The 16938-nt window shown below is 41.0% G+C and overlaps 1 protein-coding gene across 2 annotated transcripts in view; it reads left to right on the top strand.

Moving 5' to 3' along the window:
• The first annotated feature begins 1322 nt into the window (after positions 1 to 1322).
• PKP1 (plakophilin 1) overlaps positions 1323 to 16938 on the top strand; it is a 92451-nt gene continuing 76835 nt past the window's right edge. Inside the window, exon 1 of one of the 2 annotated variants that reach the window (XM_033919014.1) lies at positions 1323 to 1773. In XM_033919014.1, the coding sequence (XP_033774905.1) occupies positions 1551 to 1773 (223 nt within the window). In that variant the 5' untranslated portion in view covers positions 1323 to 1550. The remainder of the gene's footprint in view (positions 1774 to 16938) is intronic. The other variant, XM_033919013.1, reaches the window with a different exon arrangement.

Genomic DNA, 16938 nt, shown 5'->3' with positions numbered 1-16938 from the left:
CACTGCCTCCCTGACAACGCAGTTGAAACAGGGAAAATATATGTAACACCCTCTTCATGGGTTTTCCTACCCCTATATTTCCTTTTGGGTCTTTTATTTTAGTTTTTCACTGTCTTGTCCTCATTTCTGTCTGTTCCCCCTACTCCTATTTCTTTTAACTTTGCAAATTGCTTAAGATTTTCAATATATCAAATAAATTGAACCTTTTCATTGCATATTTATTTAGCCCGTCCTCCCAAAGGAGCCCAGAACGGTTCTTAGACAACGGCGCGAAAGACAAAAGCGCGTGCCGACAATTGAGCGCAGTGCGCGCCGCCACACCGCTCTAAATTACAGTTTTTAGGGGCTCCGACGGGGGGTTTTGTCGGGGAACCCCCCCAGTTTACTTAATAGACATCGCGCCGGCGTTATGGGGGGTTTGGGGGGTTATAACCCTCCACATTTTACTGTAAACTGAACTTTTCCCTAAAAGCAGGGAAAAAGTGAAGTTTTCAGTAAAATGTGGGGGGTTACAACCCCCCACATTCCCCACAGCCCCACAACGCGGCGCGATGTCTATTAAGTAAAGTGGGGGGTTCTCCCCCACGCCCCCCTGTCGGAGCACTAAAAACAGTAATTTAGAGCGGCGCGGCGGCGTGTGCTGCGCTCAATTGTCTGGCCGCACCTTTGTCCCAGCGCGCTTTTGACCTGACACCGCCCAGAACGGGTTACAAAAGTACATTCATAGTATGGGTAGGACAAACTTTAGTGAGAAATGCAGACTTTACAGCATTTACAGTATGCAGAGTTAAATATCCACTTAGTAGACATAGGGTGGATTAAATTGCAACGTTTACAGTGTAGATATAACATGGAGGTAGCATAGCTTTTCTAACATCTTTGTTGTCGGAGAATGTGGTGGCAGTTCATGTTATATTTGCGGTGGCCTGCGAGTTTAGAGATATCATTTGGTGTATTAGGTAGTGCCTTTGAGATCCATCCATCAGGGGTTTAGGTGGGGGTGGTGAGGGGAATGGGGAGAGCAGTTTTGGATCCTTTTGCTACTATTTATATAAATGTGTGTGTGTGTGTGTGTGTATTTGTGACTGTAATTGTGTGATTCATACACACTCCAGCCAAGGGAATTTGTCTGCTAAATTTAAAATTACTGAGAGTCCCAGCTCTTTTCCTCCTCTCCTGCCCTCCTCCACCCCACTTCTTCCCTGTTTTTCTTTTCCCCTCCCTTTCTTGCCTGGTGGCATTTATGCAATAGGTAAAACCAGTATCAGAGTGGGCGAGTCCTGAGCTGTAGCAGCCGCCTTCTCCCTCCAGTCCTAGCACTTTTCTGCTCCTGACTTCAGCTGGGAGTGGGAGGTGCAGGTATATTCTGTCTGACTGAAGGCTACAAGCTCTCAAACCTTCTACTGTTTCTGCCGAAAGTGCCATTTATGGAACTGAGGAAGCCTGCTGCCTATCCTCACACTGCAACCTGCTGACCTGCCTGTACATTTCTCCTTCTAATTTCCCTTCCCAGTGACTTTTTTTGCTTCCCATTTGATTCCGTTGCAACCATGCTCGCCTCCCCAGCCCCCTTAAAGACCGCGCTGGCTTATGATGTGTTCCAAGGGCAGAACGACTCTTCCCTAGCTGTGCCCTCGGACAAACTTCTGCTGAACAGGACCTCAGGGGACCAGAGGGTGAAAGAGCAAGTGATGATGACAGTCAGGAGACAGAAACCCAGGTCATCCCAGTCTTCCACACTCCAGTCTTCCACACTGAACTACAACACTCGAGGTAAGAGCAGCAGATCCCTGTCTTCCCTCCATGCTGCTGCAAGGCCCCTGGGCATGGGTGCCCACAGGAGGGGGAAGTAGGATCATTTGCTCCCCCCCTAGAATTTTAATGAATAATTGTTCATATAACTATGTATATGACTTTGCTTAAATGCATTCCTAATTTTTTTAAAATATGCCCTCCTGTTCCCCCCCTCCCTCAAATAATTGCTGTAGGTGTCTGTGCCTCTAAGCTTAGACCTGGAACACTATTTACCCTTTTATTGAACAAATATAAATATTATCCAGACAGATACTTATTAGCGAAATCCAAATGTATATAATTTAAAAGCAAATTAATCATGCAGAGCATTTGTGCTATGTTTTTATGTATATATAAAGACAGACAGGCAGACACACACATTGCTATGTTTTTATGTATATATAAAGACAGACACACATGCACACACACACGTGTGTGTCTGGCTGTCTGAAATCTTCTGTAACTGAAACATATGAAATATAGATTTTTTGATTGTGATATTTACCATGTGGCTGCAAATCTACGAGCATGCTACTTTCACTTTTCCACATGAAAGCATGGCTCAATATTTCAATACAATACATTTCTGTGCATCAGAATGCTAGCTGGGGCTTTAGGGTTCTTTTTAATTGTCGGCTTTTGCACCTGGAGCTTTTTTGTTTAAATCTTGCCAAGAACTGGGTCTGGTGCCTTGTAGCTGTACATGGAGAGTTGCTGGGCCCCATCCTTTGCTTTGCTTTAAGATGTTGGGGGGGGGGGGGAAAGGGGTTCCAACGCTGATTTCTTGGATTCGGAAGTTTATATACTCTTAATCCTGCATTGTGGTCCTTGTGATTCCTCTCCCAGACTCTTGAGGCACAGTGCGTGATTTGTGGTTTGGGATTGGGGTCCATTTCAGGATGCGGCTGTAATACAGAGATCTAGAAGCTGTGCTGGTCTCGGAAAAAAATTGATTCTTTATAGGGTATGAATGTGAAAGCTTTATTAGGCCAACAAGATCATGATGCATATATGTTTTCAAAATATCATAAGAGCTTTTTCTGATATCGTGTGTGCCTCCTTATGACTTATTAAAGATCAAATCTTCCAGACTCAATTAAAAGGCAGTGGCAGAAGTCCAAATCAAGGCCCCCCAAAGCATGGGAGTTCTCTTTTTTGGACTCCCTGCCCTGTGGATGCTGTACAAGTGTAATATATGCCACTGTGAAAAGTAGATATATAGAGAGCATGAAGCATAAGAGCATAAGAATTGCTATACTAGGACAGACAGAAGGTCCATCAAGCCCAGTATCCTGTTTCTAACAATGGCTGACCCAGGTCTCAAGAACTTAGATAGATCCCAAGTAGTAAACAGATTATATGCTGCCTATCCTAGGAATAAGAAGTGGCTTTCCCCAAGCCATCTCAATAATGGACTATGGACTTCTCTTTTAGGAAATTATCCAAGCCTTTTTTAAACCCCGCTTTGCTAACTGATTTCACCACATTCTCTGACAATGAATTTCAGAATTTAATTACACGTTGTGTGAAGAAATATTTTTTCCAGATTGTTTTAAATCTACTACATAGTAGCTTCATTGCATATCTCCTAGTTCTACTATTTTTGGAAAGAGTGAACAAGCGATTCACATCTACCCTTTCCACTCCTCTCAGTATTATATAGACCTCTGTCATATCACCCCTGAGTCATCTCTTCTCCAAGCCGAAGAGCCCTAGCCATTTTAGCCTCTCCTCATAGGGAAGTCATCCCAAACTTTTTATCATTTTCGTTACCCTTCTCTGTACCTTTTCTAATTCCCCTATATCTTTTTTGAGATACGGCGATCAGAACGGCACACAGTATTCAAGTTGCGGCCGTACCATAGAGCGATATAATGACATTTTAACATTTTCATCTTTGCTTTCTATTCCATTCCTGATAATTCCTAACATTCTATTTGTTTTCTTAGCTGCCGCCGCCCATTGAGCTGAGGGTTTCAATGTATCCTCAACAATAACAAAACACCTTTCCATTAGGACTTTTTCTGTGTGCTGTTTAGAGCATCTCAAGCTGCATGATTTCTCATCTGGCAATCCATGAGAAGATGGGAGGTAGAAGAACCCTGTTAGAAGACCTAGCTGGAGGGGAGTGGGATTCTAACTGTGAATCCACAAGGTCTGATGGCAGATTAGCTAATCCAGTACTGGAGAGCGCATTAGTGAACCAAAGAGACTAAAGAGGAACAATAGAATGAGCAAATTTTGGAAACACAGACAAAGTATAGAGTGTTAGGCACAGAGACAACGGACTCAGCACAGCTGCTAGTCTTTGTATCAAGGATGGCTGTTGACATTGACTTGTTGATCTTATTCACTGGTCTGTTTGTTGTACTCTATGATTTGCAGGAGGCTTCAGTAAGAGATTTCTCCCACTTTTGTGAAATTATCCCTTATCCCAGCTCAATCAATCCCTTAATTATATATTATATATATAATATTTTGTTTAAGGGGTTAGCTGCACTGGTTTGGATTTGTAAATGTTCTCAGGCATGACGATCTAAATCATGATTTAAAACATTTGGATATTTTTGTACAGCTGTGTGGACTCTGCAAAATGTTCACCTCCAGAACAGATCAAAGAAGATACCAACTAGGGGAATATACACTACTCAGAATTAGCAGAAGAGACTCATGGCTTGACTAGGTTGAACTTTGATTATCTGAGGCCTATAATCCTGTATTCCTGAAAACAAAAAAGTCTGATGAGATCTGGATTTAATACAGTGTGCCCATGAAAAAAAAAATGCCATGCCTTTTATTGACATTTTGAAACAAAGCTAGAAGAAGCAGTAGCTTGAGGAAACAGGAGAGCTGTATCCATGCCCCATAGGCTGCAAAGAATCATCTGACCGGGTATTCAAATACAGTAAAACCTTGGTTTGCGAGCATAATTTGTTCCAGAAGCATGCTTGTAATCCAAAGCACTTGTATATCAAAGCAAATTTCCCCATAGGAAATAATTGAAACTCAGACGATTCGTTCCACAACCCAGAAACTTTAATACAAAATACTAAACATATTTGTATTGCAAGACCTCACTCGTTTAGAACAGTCACTACATCCTTGCAGCATCAGAGAGAGAAGAACCATCGGCTCAGTTGTGATGATGTGACGCGTGTATACTGTATGTACTAGTATTGCAAGACCTCGCTCGTTTAGAACAGTCACTACACTCTTGCAGTGTCAGAGAGAGAAGAACCATCGGCTCAGTTGTGATGTGTGTATACTGTATGTACTTGTATTGCAAGACGTTGCTTGTATATCAAGTTAAAATTTGATAGAATATTTTGCTTGTCTTGCAAAAACACTTGCAAACCAAGTTACTTGCAATGCAAGGTTTTACTGTAATCTTTCTTCTTCTTTTGAAGCATCACAAAAAAATGAAAAAGGTCAAATTATCTTCCATTTTTCTGACTCTCCAGAATAAAAAAAGAAATGATTAAGGAAAGGAAACATACATGGGAATTAAGTTACAGATGTGAAAAAGACAAAAAGAAGACTGAGAAATAGAGAAATAATCATTTAATAATCAACCAAATAGAAAAAGTACAAACCAAATCTCCAGAGGCTGAGTGATTGTAACTTGTAAAAGCAGGTGATCTTTCAGTGATCAATGTTACTACATGAAACATCTATAACCAAAGCTTACCTAGAGCACTCCAGTAGATCAGGCTATGACCTGAAGTTAAGCCAGGCTCATTAATGAAATGGCTCTATTGATTCACGGTCTTATACAATACTGGAGTATGTTGTTGTGGTTAGGTGCCATCGACTCCTGCTCGAGTCCTGGCGACTTGATGAATCGTGGATCTAAAAAGAAACCGGTTTTGTGCTAGTCCGGAAAGGTCCTCAGCATCATCCCCGTGGTTGTTTTCAACGTGGCCAGCCATCTGGTTGCAGGTCGTCTTCTTCGCCTGGTTCCTTCGATCTTCCCAAACATGATGTCCTTCTCCAGGAAACTCTCTCTTCTGATGGTGTGACCAACATAAGACAGTTGTGACTTCATCATGAAAAAGGTGGCTATCAGCATTGGCAAAGCTGTATGGGGATCTCAGTACTGGAATAACAAGGGGTGCTACAGGGCAGGATTGAGGTGCCCTGGTAAGGTTATTTGGGGGAGTTTCAGTAGACTTTGAGTTTGTACAGAAGCCAAAGCCAGAATATACTGCAGGTTGCAGAGATAAGAAATGGAAGTCTGCGCTTTATCATGTCTCTCTGGTGTAAGGAATGTAGACTGCAAATCTGGTGTGAGCTCCTCAATGAGAAATTGTCAGCAGATCACCGGAGCTGAAAAGAGTGCTATTTTATTTTGCAAAGTGCCAATTTGCAGAATTGCAATGCTATGTTTTGCCATTGTTTCAGATCATTGATTGAAAAGTGTGGAGTTTTATAGTGTGGAACTCCAAGCCAATCCTATTCCTACAGAAGAAAACCCCCAAGGAAATCCATGAATGTATGATGGAAACATTGAGTGACAAATTTCCATCATACTCCACAGTGAATAAGTGGTGTGCAAACTTTCAGCATGGAGATTTTGAGAACAAAGATACAGCAAGGTCTGGGAGGCCTCAAACGGTGTCAACTCCTGAAAATGTTGATCATGTCCATTATCTGATTATGGCAGATTGGAGAATATCAGCTTAAACAATTGCTGAGACGCTACAGATATCCAGGGAAACCTTTAGGTGTATAATTCACAAGCAGCTGGATATGCAGAAGCTGTCAGCCAATTGGGTGCCCTGATGTATGAATGCTGATGAGAAATTACGTTGAGTGGACATTTCCAAGTTGATTTTGCAACATTTTCAGCAAACTGGTGCCAACTTTTTGGAACAACTAGTTACTGTTGATGAAACACGGTTACACCACTATGATCTTGAGTCAAAAACAAACAGTCCATGCAATGGCGGCACTCGGGTTCTTCAAGGCCAAGGAAATTCAAGACCCAAAAGTCAGCAGGAAAGGTCATAGCCACAGTGTTATGGGATCAGGAGAAGGTGTTGTAATGACTGACTATCTTCCAAGGGGCCAAACAGTTAATGTAGAATACTCATATAGCTTGCTGTGCCGATTAAAGGAGGCATTGAAAGAAAAAAGGAGAGGGAAGCTGCGGAAAGGAATTCTCTTTTTTGCAAGTCAATGCACCTGCTCACAAGGCTGGCAAAATGATGCATGTTTTGACACAGTTGGGGATTCAGTGCATAGACCATCTACCCTACTCACCAGATCTTGCTCCATCTATTTGCTGTTTCCAAACTTTAAAAAGAATTTGAAAGGGTGACAATTTTTGAGTGATTCAGAGGTGATAGCAGCAGCGGAGCAGTATTTAGTGACCAAACGTCAGAGTATTTTTTGGAAGGGTTACAGAAACGTCAGACACAACGTGCCAACTGCGTTAAACTTAGATGTGCTATTTGGAATAAGCTGTAAGTTTCATGGCTCCACGCCATTCCCTTCTTGGTTGGGCTAAGAACTTTTCAGCACTCCCTCGTAGAAGACATATTTTTATTTTATTTGCATAGTCTAGGCCAGGGGTAGGCAATTCCGGTCCTCGAGAGCCTCAGCCAGGTCAGGTTTTCAGGATATCCACAACGAATATGCATGAGATGGATTTGCATGCACTGCCTCCTTGAGATGCAAGTCTAGCTCATGCATATTCGTTGTGGATATCCTGAAAACCTGACCTGGCTGTGGCTCTCGAGGACTGGAATTGCCTATCCCTGGGTCTAGGCAGGTATCGGCAAGCATGATAATTACTAAGGAGACGCTGAAGCTGCAGCTTTAATTCTGTTCTTGAAAGTCGTTAGTTCACTTAGAGGCTGCTAAAGGGATTACATGCAGAAAAAAGGGCAATGTTCAGAGAGCACAGTTTCAGCTCCTTCAGGTTTCCAATTCAACTGGAATTGGTGCTGGGACTAGCATGAACTGCATTGGATTTGTTTGTACGAGTACAGGCTTTTATTTTGAAACTTGATTTTGATGGCTACTGCATTTTAGTTTACAATGGAGCAGAGATTTTATTATTTGCCTGTTGTTATTATTTTTAGGATGATTGTATGTTTGATTGTAACCTGCCTATGGAATAGGTGGGCTAGAAAGGTATAAATAAATAAAAAGTCATCAAATTTTATACCCCCACCTCCTGGCTGAGCCCAAATATTGTAGCAGGGATCCTCAGTACCAAGTCTCCCCAAAGATAAGCTCTGATAAAGTTGTATTTAAGATCGGGTGCGTACTTGGGAAAAGTTGTGGGTGTGTTAAGAGCATTATTCCCGAGTAGAGGATCTATCAAGTTTCTTTTTTATTTTTTTATTTCTTTATCATTATTTCAACAAAATAAACTTATTGAACAAACAAAAGCTTTTCCAAATTAAAATAGTCAAAGAAAGTGAAATTCGATCAAAATTGATATACATAAAAACTTTTGGATAGTCCACATTAAAGAGAGAAACAATTCACATTCATTGGAAATGAAAAAAAAATAAAGAATTAAATTAACAAGATCAAAATCTAATGGTGGTTCGTTGTCTTCATTTTAAATCAGACCAGTAAATTGGGGTCATTTGGAATTCTGCATTATCACTCCCTTCCCTTCCAAAAAATACTGCAATTGGGAAGGTTCATAAAAAACAAAAGTATTCTGATCCAAGTAAATGACACATTCACAAGGAAAGTCTATCGAGTTTCAAGTTCATTTTGGATTTGATTAATATCTTATTCAAAATTCTAAGCCATGTACAAAACAGTAAAATTACAAATTTCTGGGGGAAACAAACCAAATAAATACGACTAACCTGACAGAACATATAATACAAAAGGAAAAAACTGGGAAAGAAATACAAGTTATTGATAGTAAATAAGACAAATAAGGGAAAAAAACAGTAGGAAGGGGGAGAGCAGTGGGCTTCAAAAAAGTTAGGAAATAAGATTCAATTGAGGCCTCTAATCTAGCTTTCTAGCTGTAAAATGCATCTTTAAAAAGAAAGCATTTTAACTTGCTCTTGAATCTGTCTAAATTGCGTTCTTCCCGTACGTAAACCGCCATCTATAACCATGGGCCTGGGATGTGGCCAGAAGATATTGCCTTTTCACGATGACCGTCACTTCTGTCCTCTTCCCATTTCAGTAGCATTGATCCAGGGTGCTGAGACCCAGTCCAGAAAGCGAACTGGGGTTTCTCCACGCGGCTGTACATGGTCCTGGCCCCTAAGCCACCAGGCCTGTCCCTAGTAATTGTATAATTCCATGCTTCAAATTTACCAGATTGCCCAATCGCCACTGTGTTGTTGCCAAAGGGAATGTTTGTATGAGGAGAAGGACTTTGTGACAGCTCAGAATTATGAACCACCGCACCTTTCGATAGTTCTCAAACTGGTCCAGCATCAGGCATCCCAGCTCTAGGATCCTTGCAGGAACTGAGATACCATCTGCCTTGAGGAGAGCAAAATGCTAAAAAAATGAGCCTGTCTCTTAAAACTCAGATTACAAATTATTTAAGCAGATTGAAATATATTGTCAATGGGGCTCATTTTCCAAAAAGGATAGATGTCCAAAAGACAGCATAAGCCAACACTTGGACGTCTTACTGGTCAAAACGTCCAAGTGGGCATTCTCAAAACAGCCTTTCTAGACATCTTTCTGGTCATTTTGACTCCGAATATTAAGGGGGCGTGTTAGAGTCATGTTTTGGGCGGGTGGGTTTAGGATTAGGACACTCGGCAGGGATAATCAAATCAATAAAAAAAACACATCCAGGAATTTTTTTTAAATGTTTGAGGCTAAACCTGTTTTAGAAGCATCTAAATGCTTAAAAGGTGCGCAAAATGACCTGAAATGTCCTGTCTAAATTAAATTGTAAGCTCTTCTGAGCAGGGACCGTTAAAATGTACAGTGCTGTGTACGCCTTTCAGCACTTTAGACATCATTCTGAGCCCAGAGAGCAGAGGGGCACTTCAAGGATTACTGCAGTGAATTTCACACTAAAGGTCCCAGGTACAGATGCCCCTGTAACTTGCTTATTGTATGATGGGTTCTTCAAAACCTACATTAAGATGACACCTGCAGGCATAAGGGGTATTGTTGTGGTGTACAGGTGGATACAGTAAATTTTGGGTGGGTTTTGGAGGGCTCACCATGCAATATAAGCAAATTATAGGGACATCTGTGCCTGTGACTTTTTATGCGAAATTCACTACAGTACTTCTCAGCAGTGCTATTTCAGCTGTCTGAATTAGTTTGCGAAGAATTCAGGCTGCCTGGACATCGGGAAAGCTTGCTTTGCTGCACTTTTCATGTGGATGTCTGTATATTCGGAAATGGCCAGAAAAGATAGATGTACCAAGGCCCAAAACAATTCTATATGTTATTAAAAAAAAAAATAAATAAAAAAGATAGACATCTTGCAGTTTTGAAAATGAACATTTTCTCTGCTGGATTTCTGGATGCCTCTCCCAAAACGTCCAAACACAGACTTAGACGGCCCATCGAAAATGCCTCTCCACATGCATATGTTTATTAAAAAAGTTTCAAGTTTATTAAAAAAAATTTTATACCGCTTATTCAGATTTCTAGGCGGTGTACAGCAATAATAAAAGAGATATCTTTAAAAGAGACAAAACAAATTCAAATTAAAATCTTATACAAGACAATGTTAGGTTAATCGATATTAACAAAAGACACATATACAGACTACAAACCAGAATGAGAGAGGGTTTCTCTCCTGACCCAATAGCAAGTGTTTTCAGACTGTGCTACTATTTATTGAACCAATAGATGAATCACCAGAGAAGTTTTCTTATTTGTACGCTTTTGAGACCATGGAGGTATCTTCTTCAGATGCCATATGCAGCGATAAAACGTACCTTTTATCTTCTCTCTTGGTTTCAAAAAGTGTGTATAATGGTTGAGTTCCAAACCATACCAAACCATACTATATCATATGGTTTCTTTTATACCGCAAATTTCAACTGGGATTCAGTGCGGTTTACAATAAGGTTGATAACGGTTTACAATAAGATGGATGAGATTCACAATAGGATGTGGTGGATTCCTGACAAGAGTCAGGCCTGATATAACTTTGAGCAAGGTATTTTGTGGGTGCACATGCTGTCAGGAGAGCTTCAGGAGAGAGAAGGCATGCTGTAAGCATCTCTGTTAGTAAGCCCTCCCTCAAGTCTTCATAAAACCCCACTCTCTTAGAAGTGAAATTATTAGTGTATAAGCAGGAAGCACTACCAAATAGAGAATGACACGGGGACAATTTTTTCCCTGTTTTCCCTTCCCATACCTGCAAGTTTTTTTCCTGTCCCTGCTTCATCCCTGCAAGCTCCATCCTCATCTGCACAAGCCTCGAACACTTTAAAATCATAAGTAGCAACATTCTGGAGCTCAAATTTTGATGTCATAATGCCTCATTCCACCAATGCCTAAGCTCCGTCCGCATCTGCACAAGTCTCGAACACTTTAAAATCATAAGCAGCAACATTCTAGAGCTCAGGTTGTGATGTCATAGTGCCTCATTCCACCAATGCCTAAGCTCCGCCCTCATCTGCACAAGCCTCGAACACTTTAAAATCATAAGTAGCAACAACATTCTAGAGCAGTGTTTTTCAACCTTTTTACACCTATGGACCGGCAGAAATAAAATAATTATAATGTGGACCGGCATCGGTCCTTGGACCGGCGGTTGAGGAACACGGGGCTACGTCGTGGGCCAGACCCCGCCCATCTCTACCCAATCTCCACCCCAGACCCCGCCCCCTTAATAGTACTAATTGCACCTTGCACGTCCCGTGCCTCATCTGGAAGCCTTCCCTCTGACGTTGCAAAGTCAGGAGAAGGCTTCCAGTTCAGGCGCAGGATGCCCGTAGGAGCCACTGCCTGTGGCTTTGTGCACTGAATCAGTTAGGAAGAGGGAGCTGGCTCAAAGATAACGCCGCATCGATCGCACCGTGGACCGGTGGTTGAAGAACACTGTTTTGGTCCTGATGCACGTGCTGGCCATGTGGACCGGCAGGAAATTTCTGTGGACCGGCACTGGTCCATGGACTGGTGGTTGAAGAACACTGTTCTAGAGCTCAGATTGTGATGTCATAATGCCTCATTCCATCAATGCCTAAGCTCTGTCCTCATCTGCACAAGCCTCAAACACTTTCAAATCATATGTGTCTGATGCTTGTGCAATTAAGGCAGAGCTTATAGGAATGGGGCAGGGACAGCTCATTGGCTCCCTATCAATCATCGAGTTACATATAAAACACTACAGTTGACTTTTAAAACTAGAAAAACAGCTCAGCCTGAATTTATCAATAGAATTTTGATTCCATACACTTCATCACGCACCCTACGGTCCTCTGAACAAAATTTGCTAGTCATTCCATCTCTGAGCCATATAAATACTAGGAGAAATACCGTCTTCTCCATGGTTGCTCCCTCCCTTTGGAATTCAGCCCTGAACTCGTTAAGAGAGACAACAACACTCGATAAATTCAAGTCTTCTTTTAAGACGTTACTTTTTAAGGATGCTTTCCAAGTTTGACTGTCCTTATAAGGATTTTAAAACCTTTTTTTGGTCCATTTCTTTTGGACTGACATGTTTTTCTTCCGCCCTCTTCTCTTTCCTTAATATTACATTGTAGTTCTCCCTTTTCTCTTTTGTACCTGTTTGTTTAGTCTTTTTATAAATTGTCCAGATGTTTTGTTTGTTGTTAATTGTTTTGATATACTATTTATATTACCCTAATTTTTAATTGTACAACCACCTTGAAATACATGATAAGGTGGTATAACAAATTTTTAATAAACTTGAAACTTTAATTTTTAATAAAAATTTTTAAATAAACTTGACGGGGAAATTGAGTTCCTGTGGGGACAGGGACAAATTTGTCCCCGTGTTATTCTCTACTACCAAACAAGCAGAAAAGACGAAGGTCATGGTTGAAGTTGATTTTTAGGTTATTGAATATCTTGCCTGGATGAAGTCTGCTAAAACCCATCTCTTACACATCCAGCATCTGGCGGTCAGTCATCCAGCCCACTTCAGCAGATTAGGGACCTGTTTTAGCTAAATCTAAGAGGAGCTCTATTTCATCTCTTACAATGGATTGGATGCTTCCGTCAAGGCATAGGGAGGCTGCAGAACAATTCCGAATGAATGAAAAGGAAAAGGAAGCAGGACAGGATTTTGGAGAAAAAGGACGCTAAAGATTAGTTTCCAAGCTTTATTAAAATTTGATTTGATGATCGCTTATCAGATTCCTAAGCGATGTGCAAAATTAAATTGGGTACAATTTTAAACATGCAATCATATTGATTACTTACAAGGATGAAGTAAACAAACAAATTGAAACAAAAGGGAGGGAGGGGAGAACTGCAATCATATTAATAATAATAATAACTTTATTTTTTTATACCGCCATATCAAAGTGACTTTTAGGCGGTTCACATAGAAAGAAGACTGGACAATCAGCGAATTACAAAATTCAAGAAGAAGGATGTTACATAATAAATTGGAGAAACATGGGGAAAGAATACATGAGAGAAGTCATCTGATTAGGCAAGGAATTTATATTAGGATAGGCTCGAGAGGAATATTAAAAGCGAAAGCAATAAGGATGGGAAAAGTTACGGAAAGTTATCTTAAAGACTGAATGTGGGATGCCTATCTGTTGGACTTTATAAATCGAAGGCGTCCCTGAACAAGAAGCTTTACAGCTTGCCTTTAAAATGGTCTAGAGAGATTAATGGTTCATCTGGGGTTCGTAGGAGCTTTCCCAGTCTCAGGAATTAATAATCTTTTGGGGGAAGGGGGTTCAGGCATTTAACAGCCATCCTTTCCTGGATGTTTCTGTTCAGTCCTCTCTGTCTGCTTATCTCTCTCAGTCACAATAATAATAATTTCCCTTCATCTTTTCCATTTACGTTTTGCTCTGGGAACTCCCCCCTCCCCCTTCTTATCTCAGAGAAGAAGATGCTTTAGATAGGTTCAAAAGTTCCTTAAAGGACTTTTTATATAAGGATGCTTTCAAAAACACCTATATTTTATCCATAGGACCCCTGAAGAACACTATAGCGTCGAAACATTGACCGTGTTGGGTCCACATGTTTTCAGAGGTTCAGGCCCTAGACATTTTTATGTGGATTATCTATTTGTTTTAGTAAAGCCTTCATCTTGGACAGGGGTGTCAAAGTCCCTTCACTGCTTTCATTGTATGCTAATAGATCTTATGCATATTCAGCGGGGAAATCCTGAAAACCCGACTGGATTGCAGCCCTCAAGAAGGGACTTTGACACCCTGATCTTGGACATCAACTCTCCGCAATTCTTTTGTTTTATTGGTCGTGTTCCCTTTGTGGAGGGCTCAGAGTCAATTTTCTTGTTGCTTCGAAAAATAAACCTTGAATCTGGGTCCTGATAATGAATATTTTGTCCACTCATGCACTCTTATCTATTTTAATATGATCTGCAGCATTTGTTTTCCCTAACCCAGGGGTAGGCAATTCCGGTCCGCGAGAACCGGAGCCGGGTCAGGTTTTCAGGATATCCACAATAAATATGCATGAGATAGATTTGCATCTCAAGGACGCAGTGCATGCAAATCCATCTCATACGTATTCATGGTGGAGATCCTGAAAACCTGACCTGGCTCCGGCTCTCGAGGACCGGAATCGCATACCCCTGCCCTATCCTATTGTTGTAGCCCTTTTTGTGCCCTTTTCTCCTTCAAAATTGTAGTTCTACCTTCTTCCCTTATGCCAGATTTGTCTATGTCTGCATTTGTCTTAGTATTTTAATCTATTTTAATAATAATAATAATAATAATAACTTTATTTTTTCTATACCGCCATAATCTTGCGACTTCTAGGCGGTTCACAATGAAGAATAGCTGTACGGTCAGCGAATTACAGTGTATAAATAGATAAAAGGTCACTGAGCGGTCAGTGATTACAAGGTGCAAATTGGTTAGAAGAAAAATATACATAGGTTACAGTTTAAGACTTAACTTTTACATATTACATTGAAAATGCTCGGACACCAGCGAGTAGCTGGGTACAATTGTGAAGAGGACATTATAGCAGACGGAGAATATAGGGTACCTATAATGAGGAAAAAAGAATTCAGGGTGAGGTGAGGTAGCTTGTCACCTTTATTTTTAAATATGTACACCGCTTAGAGATTTTTAAGCGCTTGTATCAAATTTTTTTTTCTTTTTTTTCTTTATTTATTGGATTATTCATTACAATATCTCTGTAACAAACATACATGAATGAACACAAAATAAAATACAAAATACAAAATGTAAATTCCCAAATGGGAATTAACATAATATAAGAAAACTAATTCAACCGTATCCTAGTCCACATTAAAGCTGATCGCCAGTGCAAATAAAACATCAAAGCAAATCTTTCTATCTACTTTCTAGGAACAGGCAAATGGCTATTATATATATTATACATCATCCTCCAAAAGTAAACCAAAATAAGGAATTAAACTTTCAACAAAGGTTTCTCTTTGATAAAATCTTCCACCTGGGCTGGGTCAAAAAACACATATTTATCAGTTCCATATGATATTAGGCATTTACATGGAAATTTTAAGAAGAAAGTAGCTCCGACTGCCAAAACCTTAGGCTTTAGCTGAAGGAACTGTTTCCTCTTAAACTGAGTTTGTCTAGAGACATCTGGAAAAATTATCACCCGTTGACCACAAAACATCTCTTGCTTTTTCAGGAAATATAATTTCAAAATATCTTGTTTCTCAAGTTCTGTCTTGAAGGTCACGAGAAGAGTTGCTCGTTTCTCAATTATGTCTTTAGAAGACTCCAAAAACTGTGATACATTCAAACTCTCTGGTGATACTATTCTATCCATTCCACCTTCCTCTACCTTTTCTTTGGAATCTCTTGAAATGTAATATAAATTATCGACCTCAAAGGTCTCCACTTTGTTATAATGTAATATCTCCCTCAAATACATTTTCAAAAGTTCCATTGCAGAAAGGTAATGTGTGGTAGGGAAATTTAGCAAGCGAAGGTTTTTAACTCTAATAGCATTTTCCATTTTTTCTAACTTAGCATGTAACATCATACTATCCTTTATATTAGAAACAGCACTAGCTTGTAAATTACCTACTGCCTGATCTAACTTTTCAACCTTTACAGCTGTTTCTCCAATTTTACTATTTTGTTCTTTAATTTTCACAGTTACATCAGATGAAAATTGACATAAGTTCAAAACGGTTTTTTGTAGGGATGACTCTATTCTGTTAATACTAAGCCAAACATCATTTAGAGTGATCACTTTATCCCTGGGGAGAGCGTCTGAGCTTTGCCCAGTACTCATCTGCACTGGGGTTAGTTCTTTAGCTTGCCCCAGGGACTGTCCTGAAACCTCCAGACCAGATACTGACAATGATTGAAGGGAAGAAGAAATTATTCCTTCCTTAAAAGGGGAAGCAGATTCTTCTAACCGTAAGGAATATGATGGTTGAGGAGGTGGTGTTGGTTCCCCAGAGGATAAGGAGACAGCTTGAATATTAAAAGTTACCTGTTCCTCAACAGGAGGCAAGATGGGAACCACAAGATGGCGATCCATCGGGCCTGTTGTTGCAGCAGATGGTATTGCCTTAGCTTTCCTCTTACCCATGCTGAAGAGATGGTAGTCCTGCTCCCTGCTCCTCTTAGGCTCCGAAGGGGCTCAAAAGGGGCAAGCCCCTTTAGCCACGCCCCTTCAGCTCGCGACCCGAGGCTCGCGACCGCGGGCCGCGTACCGCGGCTGCTCCGATTTTCAAGGCTCCCCGGAGGACCCTCTCAGCTGGCTGGGTCGGGCTGCTGCGGGACTGCCTGTCCCGATGAAGCAGTGCTAACCAGCACTAACGACAGGCTCCCTCGGCGGCTGCACCGATTTTTAAGGCTCCCCGGAGGACCCTCTCAGCTGGCTGGGTCGGGCTGCTGCGGGACTGCCTGTCCCGATGAAGACAGTGCTAACCAGCACTAACGACAGGCTCCCTCGGCGGCTGCACCGATTTTTAAGGCTCCCCGGAGGACCCTCTCAGCTGGCTGGGTCGGGCTGCTGCGGGACTGCCTGTCCCGATGAAGACAGTGCTAA

The sequence above is a fragment of the Geotrypetes seraphini genome, chromosome 13, assembly GCF_902459505.1.
Source record: "Geotrypetes seraphini chromosome 13, aGeoSer1.1, whole genome shotgun sequence".
NCBI lineage: Eukaryota > Metazoa > Chordata > Amphibia > Gymnophiona > Dermophiidae > Geotrypetes > Geotrypetes seraphini.
The sequence above is the reverse complement of the archived record's forward strand: the minus strand, read 5'-3'. Positions and strand labels throughout refer to the sequence as shown.